This window comes from Musa acuminata, chromosome BXJ1-8 (assembly GCF_036884655.1).
Source record: "Musa acuminata AAA Group cultivar baxijiao chromosome BXJ1-8, Cavendish_Baxijiao_AAA, whole genome shotgun sequence".
Taxonomy (NCBI): Eukaryota; Viridiplantae; Streptophyta; class Magnoliopsida; order Zingiberales; family Musaceae; genus Musa; species Musa acuminata.
Window position 1 is genome coordinate 46385653 of NC_088334.1, and position 18248 is coordinate 46403900.

The 18248-nt window shown below is 38.4% G+C and overlaps 2 protein-coding genes across 4 annotated transcripts; one reads left to right on the plus strand and one right to left on the minus strand.

Moving 5' to 3' along the window:
* Positions 1-2265: 2265 nt before the first annotated feature.
* On the plus strand, positions 2266-9787 carry LOC135588245 (uncharacterized). 3 transcript variants are annotated; one of them, XR_010476159.1, is made up of 21 exons: positions 2266-2525; positions 3506-3585; positions 3738-3824; positions 4014-4287; positions 4439-4495; positions 4596-4660; positions 4772-4855; positions 4962-5012; positions 5102-5164; positions 5264-5310; positions 5413-5482; positions 5571-5633; positions 6744-6833; positions 6924-6962; positions 7036-7263; positions 7346-7431; positions 7536-7584; positions 7723-7803; positions 7891-7984; positions 8951-9338; positions 9425-9787. XR_010476159.1 is itself a non-coding variant. In XM_065080293.1 (21 exons), the coding sequence occupies exons 1-21, from the start codon at positions 2408-2410 to the stop codon at positions 9121-9123; spliced, it is 1794 nt and encodes a 597-aa protein (XP_064936365.1). In that variant the 5' UTR covers positions 2266-2407; the 3' UTR covers positions 9124-9410. The 3 variants fall into 3 exon arrangements, 2 of the variants coding, with proteins under 2 accessions (XP_064936365.1, XP_064936366.1); XM_065080293.1 differs by lacking the exon at positions 9425-9787 and having other exon boundaries at positions 4014-4064; positions 4170-4287; positions 8951-9410; XM_065080294.1 differs by lacking the exon at positions 9425-9787 and having other exon boundaries at positions 2399-2554; positions 4014-4064; positions 4170-4287; positions 8951-9410.
* A 13-nt stretch (positions 9788-9800) lies between these two features.
* Positions 9801-17138, minus strand: LOC135585396 (spermine synthase-like). The gene is made up of 12 exons (XM_065080295.1): positions 17051-17138; positions 16759-16960; positions 16625-16669; positions 15893-15969; positions 15659-15781; positions 14425-14529; positions 14275-14347; positions 14019-14090; positions 12459-12651; positions 11394-11517; positions 10292-10365; positions 9801-10068 (listed from the first exon to the last, which is right to left on the minus strand). Exons 2-12 carry the CDS (start codon positions 16922-16924, stop codon positions 10038-10040), a joined length of 1083 nt encoding a protein of 360 aa, XP_064936367.1. The 5' UTR covers positions 16925-16960; positions 17051-17138; the 3' UTR covers positions 9801-10037.
* Between the last annotated feature and the right edge of the window lie 1110 nt (positions 17139-18248).

Below are 18248 nucleotides of genomic sequence, written 5' to 3' on the forward strand. Positions count from 1 at the left end.
GAGGCGGGAAGGCTGTCGACCACGTGCTCAAATCTCGTGTATCCAATCTTGTCCCCCCGACAACGTCTCGAGGACCGACGGGATCAATTTTGGCGCCACAGCGGGACACGCCGAAATTGAGGCTGACCGAATCACCCGGACCACGTTTCGCAGCCGTCGTGGCGCGACGACATCCACCCATGTGTACACGTTGACCCATAACTAATCTCAAGCAATACGATAAGCCTGTAACGGAATCAACGACCAAATTGGCGGTCCCCGCAGATGCATAATATTTCGTGCCCGTTTTATATGCAACTGTCGTAGCTTGCGGCAGTAATAGGGCCAAAGAGCGGAGTGGGGGGTGAAATCTAGTGAAGCATCCGACAGCGGACAAGAAGATCCAGAGGCACGGGAATGACCGTTACGACCGTTCCTTTTAGATATGGCACAAGATACGGCCACCACCACTTGCGCTCAAGTGGCATAGATTCGGTGCTCCCCCACAAGCGGTGTTGGCGATCCCGCTGACGACGGGGTCCCGCCACCATGTGCAGGGCGGCGAGCGCAGCACTGCGGCCGCCGTGGATTCGTACCCTATTTTGGCCATCAGCGCCAGCTCGAAGGAGCATTCATTCGTGAACCGAAATGATGATGATAGACTTCAAAGAGACGAGTATTCTGATGATGACTATTTATTTGTTCATCATGATGATGGATTCGAAATTATAAGATTATTGATGCATTTTTAATTATATTTAGAGTACAATAAAGAATAATTATATAGAAGAAAGAATACCTACTTTTCTTTCTAGGGAAGAAACAAATCTATCATTCTCTTCTGTCCCATCTTCACCGCATTGCACGTGATTTCAATCAAATAACAAAAAATACTCTTTAAGTAAATATCACGGCAAGGATTGATTGTTTTGTAATCACCCACTACTGTAACATCATCACCTTTTGGTGCAGCTGAAAGCTAAAGGAAAGCTTTGGAACCATTCTTTCTTAGATCACCTCGATCACAAACGTAATCATATTTGAGAACCACAAGACGGTGGTTTTATTGGTACATGTAACCGTTTGCAACTTCTTTGATTACTTCACCGTGCATGGAACTGTTTGAGAGATAAAAAGATCATTTTCATTTAGATGTTTCTTGAGAAAGTATTTTAGAATTTTTAGAGTCTCAAGTATCTCACAACATAAGAAATTTTAGTATGAAAAAAGTCATCATAAATAAAATAAACTCTTTAATTTTTAAGTTTTGATGAAGAATAACGAGTGAATTTCTCTTTTTGAATATCTAGAAAAGATAGAATATATATATATTATTCTTATCGACTGTTATCGTCCTGTCATTTTCGATTGTGTTGAGATGGGGATAAGGTTGAGGGCAAGGAGATGATTATAGTGTTACTTTTGCTATATTTACCATTAGTCTCTCATCAATGACTTCGACATAGGGTAGAAACAGAGAGGAAGAAGATGATTACAATGAGACTTGTCCTCTCTTTTCTTACTGCATAGCCCATCATGCTAAAAATTACCTAGGCTTCCTTAAATTGCTCCACTCTCTTGATCAAGTCATAATGAGAGGTGAAAACTTATTGGGATGCTCCTTCAATGTTAGGGGCTTGGAATTCAATAGGTAAAAAAAGGGTTTGAGGAGATACTCATTAAAGATGACACAATAAGAGATATTCTAGACGAATGATAATAAGAGAAATGATAGCAATGATACTATCTATGGATAAAAGTATTAACGATGCCTTGGTAATAAAGAAGTGATGAACAAGAGTGAGAGGTAAGATGACGGATAAAGGTCTTAGCTATAGCTTGATAACAACAGATAAGACAAAAGCGAAAGGTTGATACCGAGGCGAGGACGAATGTAACAAATGAAGAGACAATGATAATAATAAACAAGAATACGATCGAAGACAATAGACCATGACAAGGATGGAGAAAGTGATGAATAAGAGCATGAACACGATAGGTGTATGCCAAGGATAATAAAACTTAAGAAAAAGGATAATAAAACTTAAGAAAATGACGAATAAGAGCACGAAAGAAACCAAAAATGCTCAATCAAAAAATTTAAAACTTAAGATATTTGAAAAAATAATTACTCATAAAAACAATGAAAAGAGACACTTATTATTAAATAATATAAGTAAAAAGGAAAATGATAAAAAATAACTCTGTGGGGTCACTTTTGAGAGTGTCGATTATAAGTAATCCCCATCACCTCCGCGGTCGATCCTGTTCGTCTTCTTCGGCAACGACCCGCGGAGAGAGGGAAGAGAGAGGGCGTGTGTGTGGAGAGGCGCTCACACCATCGTCGTGCTCTCTGCTCCGCGGGAGTTGCTGCCGTTTGGCGGCTCTCGTTTCTTGTCCGGGGATATCGAGAGAGAGAGAGAGAGAGATGAAGTACGTGCTGGTGACGGGGGGAGTGGTGAGCGGGCTGGGGAAAGGGGTAACGGCCAGCAGCATCGGCGTCATCCTCAAGGCCTGCGGCCTCCGCGTCACCTCCATAAAAATCGGTGCTTGCCTCGCCTCCTCCAACTTCACGGTGATTTTTGTTCGCTTTCTGTCGGAAAGAAACGATCTTTTTTCTCTGAGGAGGTGGATCTTTGACGTCGGCCTCACTTCCATCCTTCAAGATTGTTCCTTGCCTTGCATTGCTTTCTACTGCCAAAAGAACCCTTTTCTTGCTTCTCTCCTCTTTCCGGAAAGGGGCGTCGGGATGTTGGGTCGCTTGGTCTGCTGCCTTTTCGCAGACGTTCATATCCAATTTTTATCTGCAAATCCATTAAAATTATGACGCAAGAAAAAGAGCGATCTTTGCTTCATTTCCCCACCAATTCGGTGTTTATTATGTGGCCAATGCCAAGTTAGGATGAGAAAACGCCGACTCTCTTTTTCCCCCTCTTGAGAGATCCCTTTTGTGTGAGGGGATGCGCTTCTTCTTATCCCAGGAAAGAAACGGAGAAAGAAACAGGGAAATGGATATTGCGTCGTCTAAGGTTCTTCTGCACGGGCAGGACTTTCAATGGTCATCCTTTGAATTCTTTTTGGGCCGAGTCCTCGTTGATGATGCCTGCCCTGGCGCTTTTGCTTTGGCACGTCGTGATCTGGAAACAAAGACTATTTGTGGGACGACCCATATGTTTCTCATTTATTTTGTGCTTCAGTCGTTCTTCTTTCCATGTCACATAGTTTTCAACGGATGCATTTTCTCCTTCGTATTGATCGATTTCTACGTACACTTTGGTTGACAAAGTCATTCCTCTGGAAGTTTAAAGACAAGAGCCACGAAAAATTTCTCTGTCTCACCTCTTTTCTGGTGCTTGTTTTCATCAATTTCTATTACACCAAAAAAAAAGGGAAAAAGGAAAAAAATTAAAAAGATAAAAATGTCTTCATGCCTTTGGTCTCAATGTCCGTCACAGTGGCAATGCCACTTAGTTTCTGTAGTTCCAATCAAGATGGTGAAATGCTGTCCTTTGTGAGACTTACGCAGATCCTTATCTGAACACTGATGCTGGGACGATGTCTCCGTTTGAGCATGGGGAAGTCTTTGTCCTAGATGATGGTGGTGAGGTAATGGGCACTTGAGATTTCCACTTACGTTCTATTCAAGTGTAGAAACTGACTTCTTTATCGTTGAAGTGCGCAGATTTCATGCCAGGAAATCTTTGTTCTTTTGCTTAGTTTTACGTTTTTCTGACGGCCCTCCTTTTTTACCCTAATAGGTGGACTTGGATCTAGGAAACTACGAACGGTTCCTTGATATCAGATTAACCCGTGACAACAATATCACAACCGGAAAAATCTACCAGGTGCTGCTCGGTTGGTCTTTAGATGTTTATGGTCCTAAAATATTGGCTGCATTAACAATTATGTTGAGATGCGATTAACCATGCAACGAGAGATTTTTATCTCATCTTTGTTTTTTCCCCCCTCATTTTGTACTGTTTTTTGCATTTTGTTTATGAAAATGATTTATAGTCTCTTGTGTCTGGTGACAGTCTGTGATTGACAGAGAGAGGAGGGGAGACTATCTGGGGAAAACAGTCCAGGTATGTGTTTCCTGGAACCATCAACCAATTCCATGCCATAATCTGGAGATTTTCTTAGTAAACCTGAAATGTTGTTTTTCTCTCCCCTCCTTTTTTTTGTTTAAGGTTGTGCCACATATCACAGATGCTATACAAGAGTGGATTGAACGCGTAGCAATGATACCTGTGGATGGTAAAGAAGGACCAGCTGATGTTTGTGTTATAGAATTGGGTGGAACTATAGGTAAATGTTGGTTGTATTAGAATATTTGATTGACTGATTTTCATCTGACTAGTGAGAATCATTACTTGTAGAATACTTGCATAATCATCCTAGAATGCATGCAGGAGCCACTTTGTTTTTCATGATATTGACAGTGGCATTCTTGATGCAGGGGATATTGAATCTATGCCATTTATAGAAGCTTTGGGTCAATTCTCTTGCCGTGTAGGTGAGCAGAATCTGCAGGCACCTGTTTAATATCTTTCCATTTTAATAGCTTATTTTGTCATCTTCCTCTACAAATGAGGTTTCCCGTCATCTTTGAACAGGACCTGGTAATTTCTGTCTGGTTCATGTTAGTCTTGTGCCAGTTCTTAAAGCAGTTGGGGAGCCGGTAATGTCCATAAACCAGTTACACATTTCAGTGCTTTGACAGGGGTCCTTTGTGACTAAGTTTTATAATGATCCTATTTTCATGGATTATGTTGTACTTATATTCTTGTAGAAAACTAAGCCAACCCAACACAGTGTCAGGGGATTACGAGGACTTGGGCTGATTCCAAATCTTCTAGCCTGCCGCAGCGATAAGGTCTCTAAGAAACTCTATCTCCTCACTCCAGCGTGTTCCTTGTAGGCTATGATTTTATTTTACTACTCCTGTGTTGATCTAATGTTCCATTTGATGCTTTTGACAGCCGCTGGATGTAAATGTTAAAGAAAAACTTTCACAGTTTTGCCATGTTCCGGTAAATCTTTTAGATTCTTGTTGTCTTGTATGCCAACCGCAGTGAAGCTGCTAGATTTGATGCTAACAATCAACAGTTTCTTTTTTCAGGTAGCAAATATCATTACTCTTCATGATGTTACAAACATTTGGCACATTCCTTTGTTGTTGAGGGTAGTGTATATTTTGTTGAAAAAACCATGAATTTCATTCATTGCTAAAGTTGTTTCTAGCTGTCTTAACATCCATATTAACATACCACTTCATCTGTAGGAACAAAAGGCACATGAATCTCTTCTGAAGCTATTGAACCTTCGAGGGTCTGTCTGATACACAGCTCACTTACTGAATGTCTTTTATAGTTCAGCAGTTGCTTTTTCATGATGTATAGCTCATAAAGGAATTAACTTCAATTTATACAGATGTGCTAAAGAACCCATGCTGGGAGAATGGATGGGTCGAGCTAAACTCTGTGATACATTGCATGATCCTGTGGGTTACCTTCTTTCACTTCTATTAATTTTCTATTCCAGTGCAATAATCCAAAGTCTTACCACTTGAACTATCATTAACTTTTCAGGTCAGGATTGCTATGGTAGGAAAATATACTGGTCTTCCTGACTCTTACCTCTCTGTATTGAAGGTGAATACATGCATCATATAGTAGTGTAATGTCTTTGTTCCTTCTATTTTGCCTGTTAGTTGGATAGATCTGTGTTCTTCATTTTATTTGTTCTATCATGTACTTGTTTTTGTTGCCACCATGAACAGGACCAAGATATTTAGACTAAAGCTCTTACACTTCCTCCACTTCCATCTACTTCCTGTGATGGCTTTCTCAATGAACTAACCAAGTTTGCTTGTCTGTCACAAGACATTGTCCTTATCTAAAGAAGATTATTTAAATGCTTAAGAACAATATCAAGGATCAGAAGTTCTGGATACTGCACATGTCATTGATCTTTCAAGGATCTAGTTTAGCATTTCTCTCTATAAGGTTAAATTTTTTGAATCAGCTTTCAGTTTCAGCGGTGTTCATCAAAGCTTTGTAGTATAAAACAAAAGCAATCGACAGGTAGGTAAACACTTGCAAGAAGGAATAGTGTTATGAGTGAAATTGGTAGCAAGAGGAGTCATAAAATAAGAAATTTACTTTGAACTTCTGAAATCTGAAAATTAATAAGAAAGATTTCTGAATTCCACAGAAAAATACTTCCTGTCTCTTTTTGGCTTGTGTCTTGACTCTTGAGTTCAAGTCCATGGGTGCATTATATTCACTAATGCTCTGTCGGCATATGAAATCAACAAGCTTTTAATTCTTCTTTTGAAGTAGTTAAGTAGGTTCATTACCTTAATCATGGTTTATAGAATCTAGTTGGCTTTACCTTAATGTTTAATTACAGCTTCTTGGAAGTTCACCTACGTCGTCGCCTATGCTCATGACATTTAATAAGTCACTGTCAGCGGCAATGGCCACTCTTTCTACGTCCAACTGTCAGTTCACATGATGGTTGACACATGTTTGATATGATGCAGAATTTGTTGTGGTTTCTTTTGGGACTACATATGATGTGCAAAATTTTTTGTCGCCACAAGTAATACAGAGTCTTTGTGAATTTCTGGTGATCTTTGATGTAATTAGGAATCATTTAATGCTCATTTCTGTCAGTTAAAAATGCATCAGCTGATTTTTTTTTAACGTCCTATGACCCTTCCATGCTCAAACTTCAGACTTTTTTGTGGATCCTCGCAGGCCCTTTTGCATGCTTCGGTTGTGTGTCGAAAAAAACTTGTTATTGACTGGGTCCCATCATCTGATCTTGAAGAAACTACTGCAAAAGAGGTCCGCTGATCTGATTGTTTAAACCTTTCCTCATTCTAACTCTTGCTGAATTTCTTCATTGCAAAGATTTCAAGATTTTTCTTTATTCAGGCACCTGATGCTTACAGAGCAGCATGGATGCTATTGAAGGTAAGCTTGCTTCTGGTTAAGCTGTCAATCCTAAATTTTCTATTGTAGCCACGGTAACAATCTGTCATCTCAGGGTGCAGACGGCATTCTAGTACCAGGAGGTTTTGGAGACAGAGGGGTACAGGGAAAAATTCTAGCTGCAAAATATGCCCGTGAAAATAATGTTCCGTACCTCGGAATTTGTCTTGGAATGCAGATTTCTGTCATTGAATTTGCTCGATCTGTTATGAATTTGAAGGAGGCAAATAGTACAGAGTTTGATCCGGTTACAACTTCTCCAGTTGTTATTTTTATGCCAGAGGTAATCATTAATTTTTTGCATTCTCCATCTTGTCATTCCTGGAAATCTTGCACTGCCTCATATATATTGTAATGGCAATAAGGGTTCCAAAACTCACATGGGAGGTACAATGAGACTTGGATTAAGAAGGACTTATTTTGAGGTTGCTGATTGCAAATCTGCAAAGTTGTAAGCACGGAAAATGACTTGACTTTCCATCTGTATAACTCAGATGATATGTTTACTTGTCTATTAAAAGGATATAATTATTAGAATTTCTTTTGACCTTTAAGGTATGGCAACGTCCGCTTTGTGGATGAACGGCATCGGCATAGATATGAGGTATTTTCCCCATTTCACTTTGTTGATTAGAGAAGTGAAATATTATACCATAATTTCTAAGTTAATTACTAATGTCATGTTATAGGCTGTATGTAGTAAAATTCTTGTTTTGAGAATTCTTGATCATTATTTACACAGGTAAATCCTACTATGGTTGCGGAATTTGAAAAGGCTGGTCTTGCTTTTGTTGGTAAGGATGAGACAGGAAGACGTATGGAGGTACTCATCAGGACTTTCTTTTCTTTTTTCATTTACGATTTTCATATTCCTTTTGGTTCTTTTTAATCTCTCATAATGGTGATGCAGATTATTGAGCTGCCTGCTCATCCATACTTTGTCGGTGTGCAATTTCATCCGGAATTCAAGTCCAGACCTGGAAAGCCTTCTGCTGTTTTCTTAGGTAATGCCTAATTTTGGAACTTGCATAACACTAATGCCTAATCTTGCTCTAAATCAAACCTAGAAGAGATCCACTAATGCATATTATAAAGTGGTCATGTTCACTTCACATGCCGAGCTTGCACACGAGGTGGCCTGAAAGAATAACTGTATGCTAAATCTTTACGGTTAGTTACCTGATTGAGACTGATGTCAGACAATCTTTAGCTATTAGTTACCGTACATGGGACTATTACCATACTAGTTGACAAGCCAAGGGAATTAGATGAAGATATTTGTAGCCTTTCCTTCAATGACAAGACATGATCTTGACTGGCAAGCAGTTTGAACTCTTCATATTCTCATTTTCAAGGAAAGAATTTTGGCCCTCTTCTGTCTCAGTTGTGTGAGGTGATGAAATCGACTTTGAAAGACGGATTTCTTTGCCACTAGAGACCTTAAGCTAGCATGAGGATACTTAATTTTGAAACATATATTGCAGATCTTAAGCTAGTGAGAAGTGGGCTTGCAGATTGTATTCACTTTTTAGTAAATTTCTTTATTTATTATTCCTCTTGCTCTCTGCTAATTCTTTTTTTCCATTTTGCTAAAATGTGACGTGACTCTTAGCTGACATCGTTAGAGGATTCATCTGTATATAAAGAAAATGTGGCTCTTAGCTTAGTGAATAGCTTCAGACCTAACTTTTCTTATCCCTATTCATCATTTGCATTTACATAAAGATTGAACTTGAAATGATTCTCTCTTTGTAAGCATTTGTTATTTTATGTTCCAACATTGTAACACTCACTTGTCCATGTTTTTAGATTCCGAGATATTCCTTTTATTCCTTTATTTTGTTTTGATTTTTCATCATATTAGTAGATTAAAGGCGTTTCCTTGAGGACCTACAAATTCTGAAGGAACAACTTCAAGCCTACATATCAACTAAAATATACTTCCTTTTCCTTCACAAATTCTCTTACAGGACTCATAGCGGCGTCGTGCAGACAACTGGATTCTTGGCTACAGGCTCGTCCTTCAAGCAATGGTTTCTTGACCCCCAAAATCTACCAAAATGGGAGCCTGAAGAAATCCCCCAAGAGCCTAGTCAACGGCAAATCCATTCAAGCGGCAACGGCGTGCATGTCTAACGCGTAAACCGGTTTTTCTGTGTGTCGTTCCTTCATGATCTTGTGGTTTTTTCTCGTCAGTTTCGTCCTTCCTCAGTCTGATTTGCTCTGTGCAGTCGTCGTGAGGTGAAAAGGTTCACCGACCGATGGACTGGTGCTTGTTCCAGTGTTTTAGCAAGGAGCAGCATTGTGTTCTTGCGGTTTGATTTGATTTCCTTGAGAGAAGAAGATGAATACAGCAAGGTTTTGTAAATCGCTAGCGCCGACTGTTATTTGACTTTGTATGATTTGATGACTAGTGTTGATGATTGTCTATAGTCGGTCCACAGTGCTCTCTCTCTCTCCCTCACGCACATAAGGGGGGGACTGCTTGCCTAGCTTGGTTAATGTGGCTAGTGAGCCAGTGGAGAAGGGAGGACTGTCAAGCTGCGGAGGATGTGCTGCTCGCCGGAAGAGTACTGGAGACCAACGCTAGAGTGTTCCGAAGGATTAATCGTTTTGTGATGGCAACAATAAGAGAGAGTTGACCAGTTGCATTGACGGGTTACGTTGACAATGGTGAATAATGCTAAGAAATAATTGACCAGTAGGCTCCAATGAAGTCGTATAATATAACAGAGAATGAAAGAATAATGTTTTGGAGAATCGATGGACTGGAAAGCAGATGAATAAAATGATTTGCTTTCAACTTAGTTAATTTGCAACTTGCAAGAACAAGATAAAACTATCAATGAAAAACTATAATTCAACTCTTTCAATGTCAAATGATTACACTTCTGTAAAGTGCCAACTTAGTCCGAAATCATAGTGTAATTACTACCTAAACCAACTCACCATCTGCAAAATACTGTCATGGTTATCATCACATCTGCAGGCAGACAGCTGAAGAACTTGTTCCATTAGATGCACGTCCGCAGATATGTTTCCTCCATGGCGTCTCTTTTAGCAATCCGCTTGCCTTGTTAAAGATGCACTTTGAGATTAAAAAGAAGGTTTAACTTAAATTTTCCCTAACAAAGGAAAGAAAACAAAGCTGAAAGTGATATATCAATTCAGAGTGGAATATGGAAATTTGGAAAGTCCACAAATATCGGATGTCTGGGAATGAACTCTCTCATAACTTCTATTTGGCAACCAGCAGAAATACGAAAGCCGAGAACACAGCAGACAAGAATACCAGTAAAATTCATATGTACCTCAGTGGTGTCGAGAGAAACGAGCTTAATTCCCTTTTTGCAAATGCTGGCAAGGCAAATGCAGCCTTGTGAATCTGCAAATAGTAAGAACAATTCACCTGATTTAACTCCGTGGAGAACAAGATAAAATCTTTACGCCATAAGCCAATTGAAACATAACATTTTCACCAATAAACTGCAATGTTGATAGAGAAGGAAATGCTGCTTCAATATATTAGAGAAACAAGAGAGCATCCATACTCTGAAATCAACCTGAGCTGATGGTGGTCATGTCCCTGTTTCTCAGTCACGGAATTTCCACACTTATCTCACAGATCTCTTTGAATAAAGACATACCGTCTCCCCACAAGCTAGCTCTCTGCGGGGAGTGGCTTGCATGGGTTTTGTCCAAAACTGTTGAGACTTTTGAATTCTACAAAAGTAGTTTTAGCCTTCTTTTCTTAATAGTAGCAATTTCAATACCATATACTCTATCCGGTCAACTAATGCAATAAATTGAAAGTAATTGTCATGGATCAGGACTGAAAACATGTGGGCTCTGTCCCTTAAGAGCATTCAAGAAGAGGCATACTCGAGGATCAATAATGATTGACATACTATATCTCTAATCATAACCCCTATTTGACGTGGAACTACTACAGTACCAGAATCTCTCCAACTTAAACCCTTGACATCCTTATTTGATTAATCCAACTCAGAATTCTAGCATCGTCATCAAATTTATTGGCCCATTCAGATTAGAGGTATTATAATACTACGTAACTCATCAAATTGAGTATCAGAGATTTAAAAATTAATATCATTGTTTCAGTTATCATTCAACATTAAAATAAACATTGATACTTGCACCAAAGCAATGGTAAACATCACTGAACGTTTCAAGTATCATTTAGGTTTTGGTCCTCATACATAATCTGTTACTGAATTTTTTTCTTTGTAAAAATTAAAACATCATTGAATGTTTCAAGTATCATTCAGGTTTCGAATGGACAACTGCTAATTGCATCAAAGCTATAGTATCAAAGGAAAAAAAAACATAGTTAAAATACAAATTATGAGCCAGGAAGTAAGAATGTGTGTGCGTTTGAGACAGTAATGGTACCTCTGAATTATAGAATTTCAGCTCCTTGTATTTAACAACCTCCTGTTTGTCGATTGGGTTTATTGGATTCAAGAAATTGACAGGTGGGCCGTTTGTAGAGCACAACAGAAAACCAATCACACCACTGCATATTGATTTTGATCAATAATGTATTCTTAACTGAAATGTGGTTCAAGAAAATTAAGCGAATCCAAACTATCATGGTAATTTTATGTAGCTTTGACTTGTACAAAATATGACCCTAATGGTTAAAGAAGCTTGAACATGGAGAAATGGATAGGGTGAACAAGAAAAAATACTAAGAATATGATTATTCATAAGAAAAGGTCACTATAGCAAAAAAAAAATCACCCAGGACTGAGGATCTGATTGTCTGATCATCCTATATATCAAGAAATCAATAAAGATAGGCACTAGTATTACCTGGCACACTATTACTGAAAAGCTACACACTTAAAACGCAAGCAGGAATATCAAAAAAATCAAATTGAGAAGTTAGCAACAAGTAAAAAAAGTGAACAAACACGAAATGAAAGTTGAATTTGGTAAAATTAAATTTAGGTTCTCAAGCACAAATTGAAATACCTTCTAAATTCAAAACTGAACACTTCCCAAAGCAAGCAACTGGGACAAACTTGAAGCACTCATCAGGATCACTAAGAATAAGGAGATTAAATTTGGTTTTTGGAACAAAGATACTCGGTCTAAGAATATTGATGGAAAACATCAATAACAAAAAACAGGCTACCAACACAATAAAATTTGAAATTTTGGATGAACGAAGTGTCTCATGTCTCCACTATGGAACACCAAATAAGTAAAATAAATGCTGCATAAAGCGCCATGTGGCAGATGAAAAACCAAAAGTATGATATAAGTCTACCTAAGCCCAGCTTGTAGGCTTTCCCTGCCATATCATGAGCTTTCTATCAAGAAGAACCTGATGCTTTATTGTATGGTAGACGAGCAGTTCACAGTTCAGAAATCATTTTCTCAAAAAATATTCACAAAAGACTTTGTAATAAATCAAATTATGGATTTTTTCCTGAAAGCATATGTAAATACCTAGGGTATGTAGGAACACTTGCCCAGGCATAGTGGACAGTGCTGAAGGTTTCACGACAGATTGAAAGCATTTCCTGAATGAGATGTGTATGCAGCCACATGCTTTCTGCTTGGTTGCAAAGAACGCCACCAGGCCTCAAGGCCCTTGCAATTATCTCAAAGAATGGCTTTTCAACAAGCTCTCGAGCTGGTCCTATAATCACCAAATAGTCATGATGAAGTAAATAGGTGCACGCCAATAGTTGTTGTAAAGCTCCAAAAGGTACAACTAAATTTGATGCAAACATTTACTATTCAGCTTTACAGAATAGAATTATAGCCAAACAAAAAGAACAAAGTTTTATCCCAAGAAGTCCAGATTATACTCAAAGCTATGGTTAGATGTAAAACAAAGAGTTCTAAGAATGTCAAAGTTGTGTTATTCGTATTGTGTTGCCTACCTTGCAAACCAAAATATGTCAAGAGGCAGTCTGATCCTTCAGAGCTCCTCTAAGCATAGTTTGATCCCTTTGGGGGACCACATGGTTAGGATGAGGCTTGCAGATTTCTTGTAATGTACTAAAAAGAGAAGTTAACCAAGAATCCAAGAATTTCCATTAAGATGAACCCAACAAAAAAATCGAAGTATTCTCTGTCAAGTGAGCTTATTAACTGAATGGATAAATCAAGAAATGTTTCTAAAAATCCTAATAGCATATGCCATCCTAATAGCATATCCTTGTTGACTACTGACAAGGATATTTTTAGTCCTCTCTTGAAAACCCCTAAGCAGCTAATCTATTTGTGGCTACAGCTGCAGTTGCAGCAACTACTGCTATGTAATGCATCAGTATAACCAAAATATGGCTTAGACAAGCAAATTATTTAAAAACCAGAAACAAATTAATCTATTTAACACCCATTATATAGCCTCCTCTTAGTGCATTCAGGTTGGTTAATTCTTCCAGGCAAACTAAAAAAACATAGTGCTCCTCAACCAAAAAAGGCAGTAACCAACGAAACAACTGATGAGGCCAACCCTCTTTATAAAAGAGGGTTTAGCATCACGGGGTGGACAAATAATGTATTGGATGCAATTGACAGAAAAAAATACTGTAAATATGTGTTGCTATGCTTTCTGCATGTAAACAAGGCACCTTTTTTCTGACAGAAGTTGTTTGGATTTGCTAGCAACATTTATATACAATGTCTTCCAAGGAAAACTATTAAGAAGATTATAAGATGTTATAGTACATTAATTGCTACTCCATATCGCAGGCCAACATGTTCTTTTTTCCTCTACGTTGTTTCAATCTTTCAATCAAGTGAAAGACAAGTCACTGATAACTGAAAAACAATTTTGTCATCAGATGACAGTTTAACACCCCTGCATGACTGAATTGGAAACAACTTTCTGCTGCTACTCAATGTTGCAAGACAAACTTTTACAAAATTGCTATGTCCCGAAAACATTATCAAGCACACAACATAATGTCATATGTGTTCTCCAAATGCACCCTCTTGCATGATTAAGATTAAAAAAACCTCTATATGAATGAATAAAAGAGACATGGAACAAACCTATTGGATCAGATGAATCAACAATAATTGCATCATACATCCCTTCAGGAGTATCTCGTATGAATTTAACCGCTGTATGAAGACCATAGAATAGATATTCAAAATTAACTTTTAGGAAGGTCAAAAGGCTAACTTCTGGAATAAAAAATCTTGTAATAAAAATACATTTCATATGAAGAATGACAAGATAAAATAAACTATTTCTATAAAGTGATCAAGTTATTAGAACCATACAAAGCCTAAATTTTCAGCTCACCATCATCGATATGTAGATGAACACGAGGGTCCTCAAAACCAACAGATAAATCAGGAAAGAATTTCTTGCAAACCTACAGAGATAAGAGACATATAATCAAGCAGCAAAATGTATCCTAAATTATACACCGACAAGGGTATAACTCTATACATCTATGACCATCTTGTCGATTTCACATATATCGATGTGCTCCACAGAACTGTGCCTAGCAATTTCCCGAAGAACACCACCATCACCACCTCCTAAGACCAAGACCTGCAATAAGGAACTCAATAATTTTTGGTGGGAAAAACATAAATCATTCTGATAATGAAACACTACACAGGCCAAAATCTCATGCTTTTCAAGAACGTCAACAAATAATTCAAATTGAACAGCTTGTGATGATGTAGATGATGGGAAACTTCTGCTTTAGTGAAACTCTACCTGCATTGCTCTCAGACAAGGTTCATGATATTTGTAAATTATGAATTTGCATTGCATCAGATAAGACTAAACGCTTTTACACATCAGCTTAGCATCCCCAATAAAGTGGTACATTTTCCTGGAGTGAAAATTCCAATATGATACTTCATACAGTATGTGAAAATTATAACCAGTTCATCAAACTTTTCAATTTAAATCTACCAAGTGTATGAATCCAAATGTGACCAGACATGCTTGATGCTGATAACATTAATTTGACAAATTTAAACAGGAAGATGCTAGAACATGGAACATTCATTTGACAAAATTGCTTTATGTCAAGAACAATACCAGTGAGTAAGAAGCCAATTCATCGTTCTCCAATATGGTAACTTAAATCACATATTTCTATTTTTCAAAAGTGGAAGAAAGGATTACAGAAAATCCTTTCTGTGAAATGTTGGGCTAGGCAAAGTAAAAACAAGCTTTGGTGAATCAGCCACCATTTACAAATTAAAATGCACTATTTCTCCATGTTGATAGAAAATTTAATAAATTTAACCATAATCATATGATCATATCTTTTTTTCTTCAAAGAGCATTTTTTGCAAACCACCTAATATGTCTACCATGAATAGACTGGTTCTTTAGAAAAACATAGGGATGTGTTGCACCAACAGTTCCATTCATAAAAGCATAGTTTTAGAAGAAAGAACTTTACCTGCTTCTCCAGCTTTAAAAAAAAAACCCAATGGAGATAAATGTTAAAAATTAAGAACTAAGTGGCGGCTAAGTAATAAATGTATAAAATATTTTGCAGGACATGAGTACAAAAAAAGGATGGAAAATACTTCCAGTTCTATGTGCAAACAAAACCCAGTGAGTGGTCATAACAACAAAGCAACTGGCATCGTAGACTAATGTATTTATTATATTGCAAAGTAGATTTATATTGGGAAAGCTTAGGTCAAGAAATTACGGTTTTTGGTGATGGAATTGAACAAAGTGGAAGGTGTGCAATCATCTCTTGGTAGGCGCATTCATCTCTCTCAGTTAATTGGACAATGCCATCGAGAGCAAGTACCTTTCCATACATTGAAGACTGGAAAAAGGATTAGCAAATAGCTAATTAGCTACATCAAACACCAAAAGAACATTATCTTTAGAAAGAGAAGTCTAATGCATTGCTTCAAAAAATAAAAAAAATCAGAACCTCAAAAACCAGAATCTCTTGGAACTCTGATTTCCCCTGATAAAGTATTTTTTCCACCTTTAAAGAATGTGCCTCTCCTACATTTAGTAACTCACACTCATTAGCTTAAAGAATATATCTCCAGAATGATTTGATAGTGAAACATCTAAAGGAAAGTGTCAAATTACCATCGTCAAAAAATAATAATAATAATATAGTATAATATAACATAATATAATATGCTTCAAAGAACCAATTCAAAAAGGGGCATTTCTCTGCAAAACGTCATTACTATTTTGAGCGTGGACTTTATTCATATAAGAGAAAGAGAGAAGTAACATAACCGATCAGTCCATCCTGGATACCAATTGGACGGCTTAGAAGCCTGGAACATTCATTTTCTTGATGGTTGTAGAACCAAAAGTGGACAGCTAGTCTTGGAAAGTAAATCACACTTGTTCAATAAGCAAAACGCAGCATGAAGACACCCACATTATCTAAAACTAAATGACAAACGTCACAGAACCACAAAACGCATAAAGAAGCTGAAAAGTATCAACATACACCACAGCTGAAGTGGGAATAAACTATTATGCCAACAATCTGAACTGGGAATAAACTATTATGTCAACGTGGACAAAGTCCCCGAGTTGTCACAAAAGTCAACCGCTAGGCAACTGAAAAATGCATGCAAAAGCGCAGTAGCTGTTTCGTTTCAAGAGAATGCTAATTCAAACAAGTGACAGAGACTACCAGGCCACATGGGGTTGTTGAAGTACACAAATTCGCCGTCTGTATCTGCACAAGGGACAGAACAAGTCATGAAGCAGAAACACATTCAGAAAGATGCATTCACTCAACCCAAGCATGGCAAAGGGTATACCGACCAGAGAGCGGCTTGGAGAACCACCCAGACACCACCGTCTCATGGCACGTGGCTTCGGACTCGGGAGCCGATGCTCTCGCCTTTCTGCAGCAGGGAGGAAGATCGTCCTCCCCCAACACCCTGGGAGCATCGGACTCGTTTCCTGTGGCACCTTCCCCGGTTGACATCGTTTCCCCTCTTCGGGGCTCCACCAGGCACTAACACTTTTTATGACAAAGAACACCAAAATCAATGTCAATCACGATCGACAACCTTCCAAACTAACCGAGGGGAGCGTCGATTAGGGTTCACACCTCGCGAAGGCTTCCGATTGAGAGTAAAGCTTGGAGAGGAGGAGCCGATGTCTAAGGCGGCGGCTACGCCCGTCCGAGGGCCCTCAATATATATATATATATATATATATATATATATATATATATATATACCTCACGCAGATGCATCAAAGAGATGCTTCGCCCCATATATTAGATTATGGGGACGTATCAAAGAGATCATTTTTTGATTATGATGCATTCAATTGCTTCTTATATTTTTGTCCTAACCAAATTATCAAATAGGTGAAGTGAACATTTCATTCAATTGCTTATTGATAGTAGTAATAATGATGGGACGTTCGTTGACATCAGCTCCTGTAAGATAATGATCCACGTCTCGGTTTGACTTGACGCGCCTGACCGAGGTAGACCAGGACGATGACGGGGGCACGCCACATCCTGCGCGAGCTTGGTCCTTCACGCCACGCCAACACTGGTGTCAGACGTTACCAGGAGTACGATCCTGCTCCCTGCAAGCGGGCACATCAGGCAACGATAACCTTCCTTATAAAAACCCTCGTGCTTAGAAAGAAAAGTAGAGGAGAAACAAAGACAAAAAAAAACCCCTATGACCACCAACTAACTTGATCGTCGAAGGGGTTGAGTCGAGCTCTCCCGACTCGACCTGTGTGCATGTGCGAAGATGGAGTGCTCCCATCAGACGTCCGGGCGAGGAGTCCCACCCCGGTGAAAACAACGGATGTCCCATCGTGATTGGACCATCGTCGTCGACCACCTCAGTAGTCCCAAGGATCGTCCCAGGAAGATCCCCAATCATTCGGATCCGAACCCAGCCGTGTCGGTCCCGAGGCCACGACTTAAAGTTGTTGACACCAACACTTATCGCCTAAGTTTATTTATCCATTGATTAAGATGTATTTTGGTGGGTAAAGTTGTCTGACAATTTCTTTGTATGTTTTTTTCTTTTTAATATAATATAGTAAGTCGAAGAAGATTATCGAGGGTTTCTTTGCAATCAATCATAGGAACTCGAACGGATTCAGATTGTTAATGAAGGTGCTAATCAAGATCGAGGAGTGTTAGGTCTGCTAAAAAGGTCCCTAATCCAACATTAGCCATTATGTCAAATGTCCAAAAACAATAGTATGTTCTCTTAATGTTCATATCAAAATCGATATCTATCTATCTGCCATATATATGCATTGAGGAAAATGTT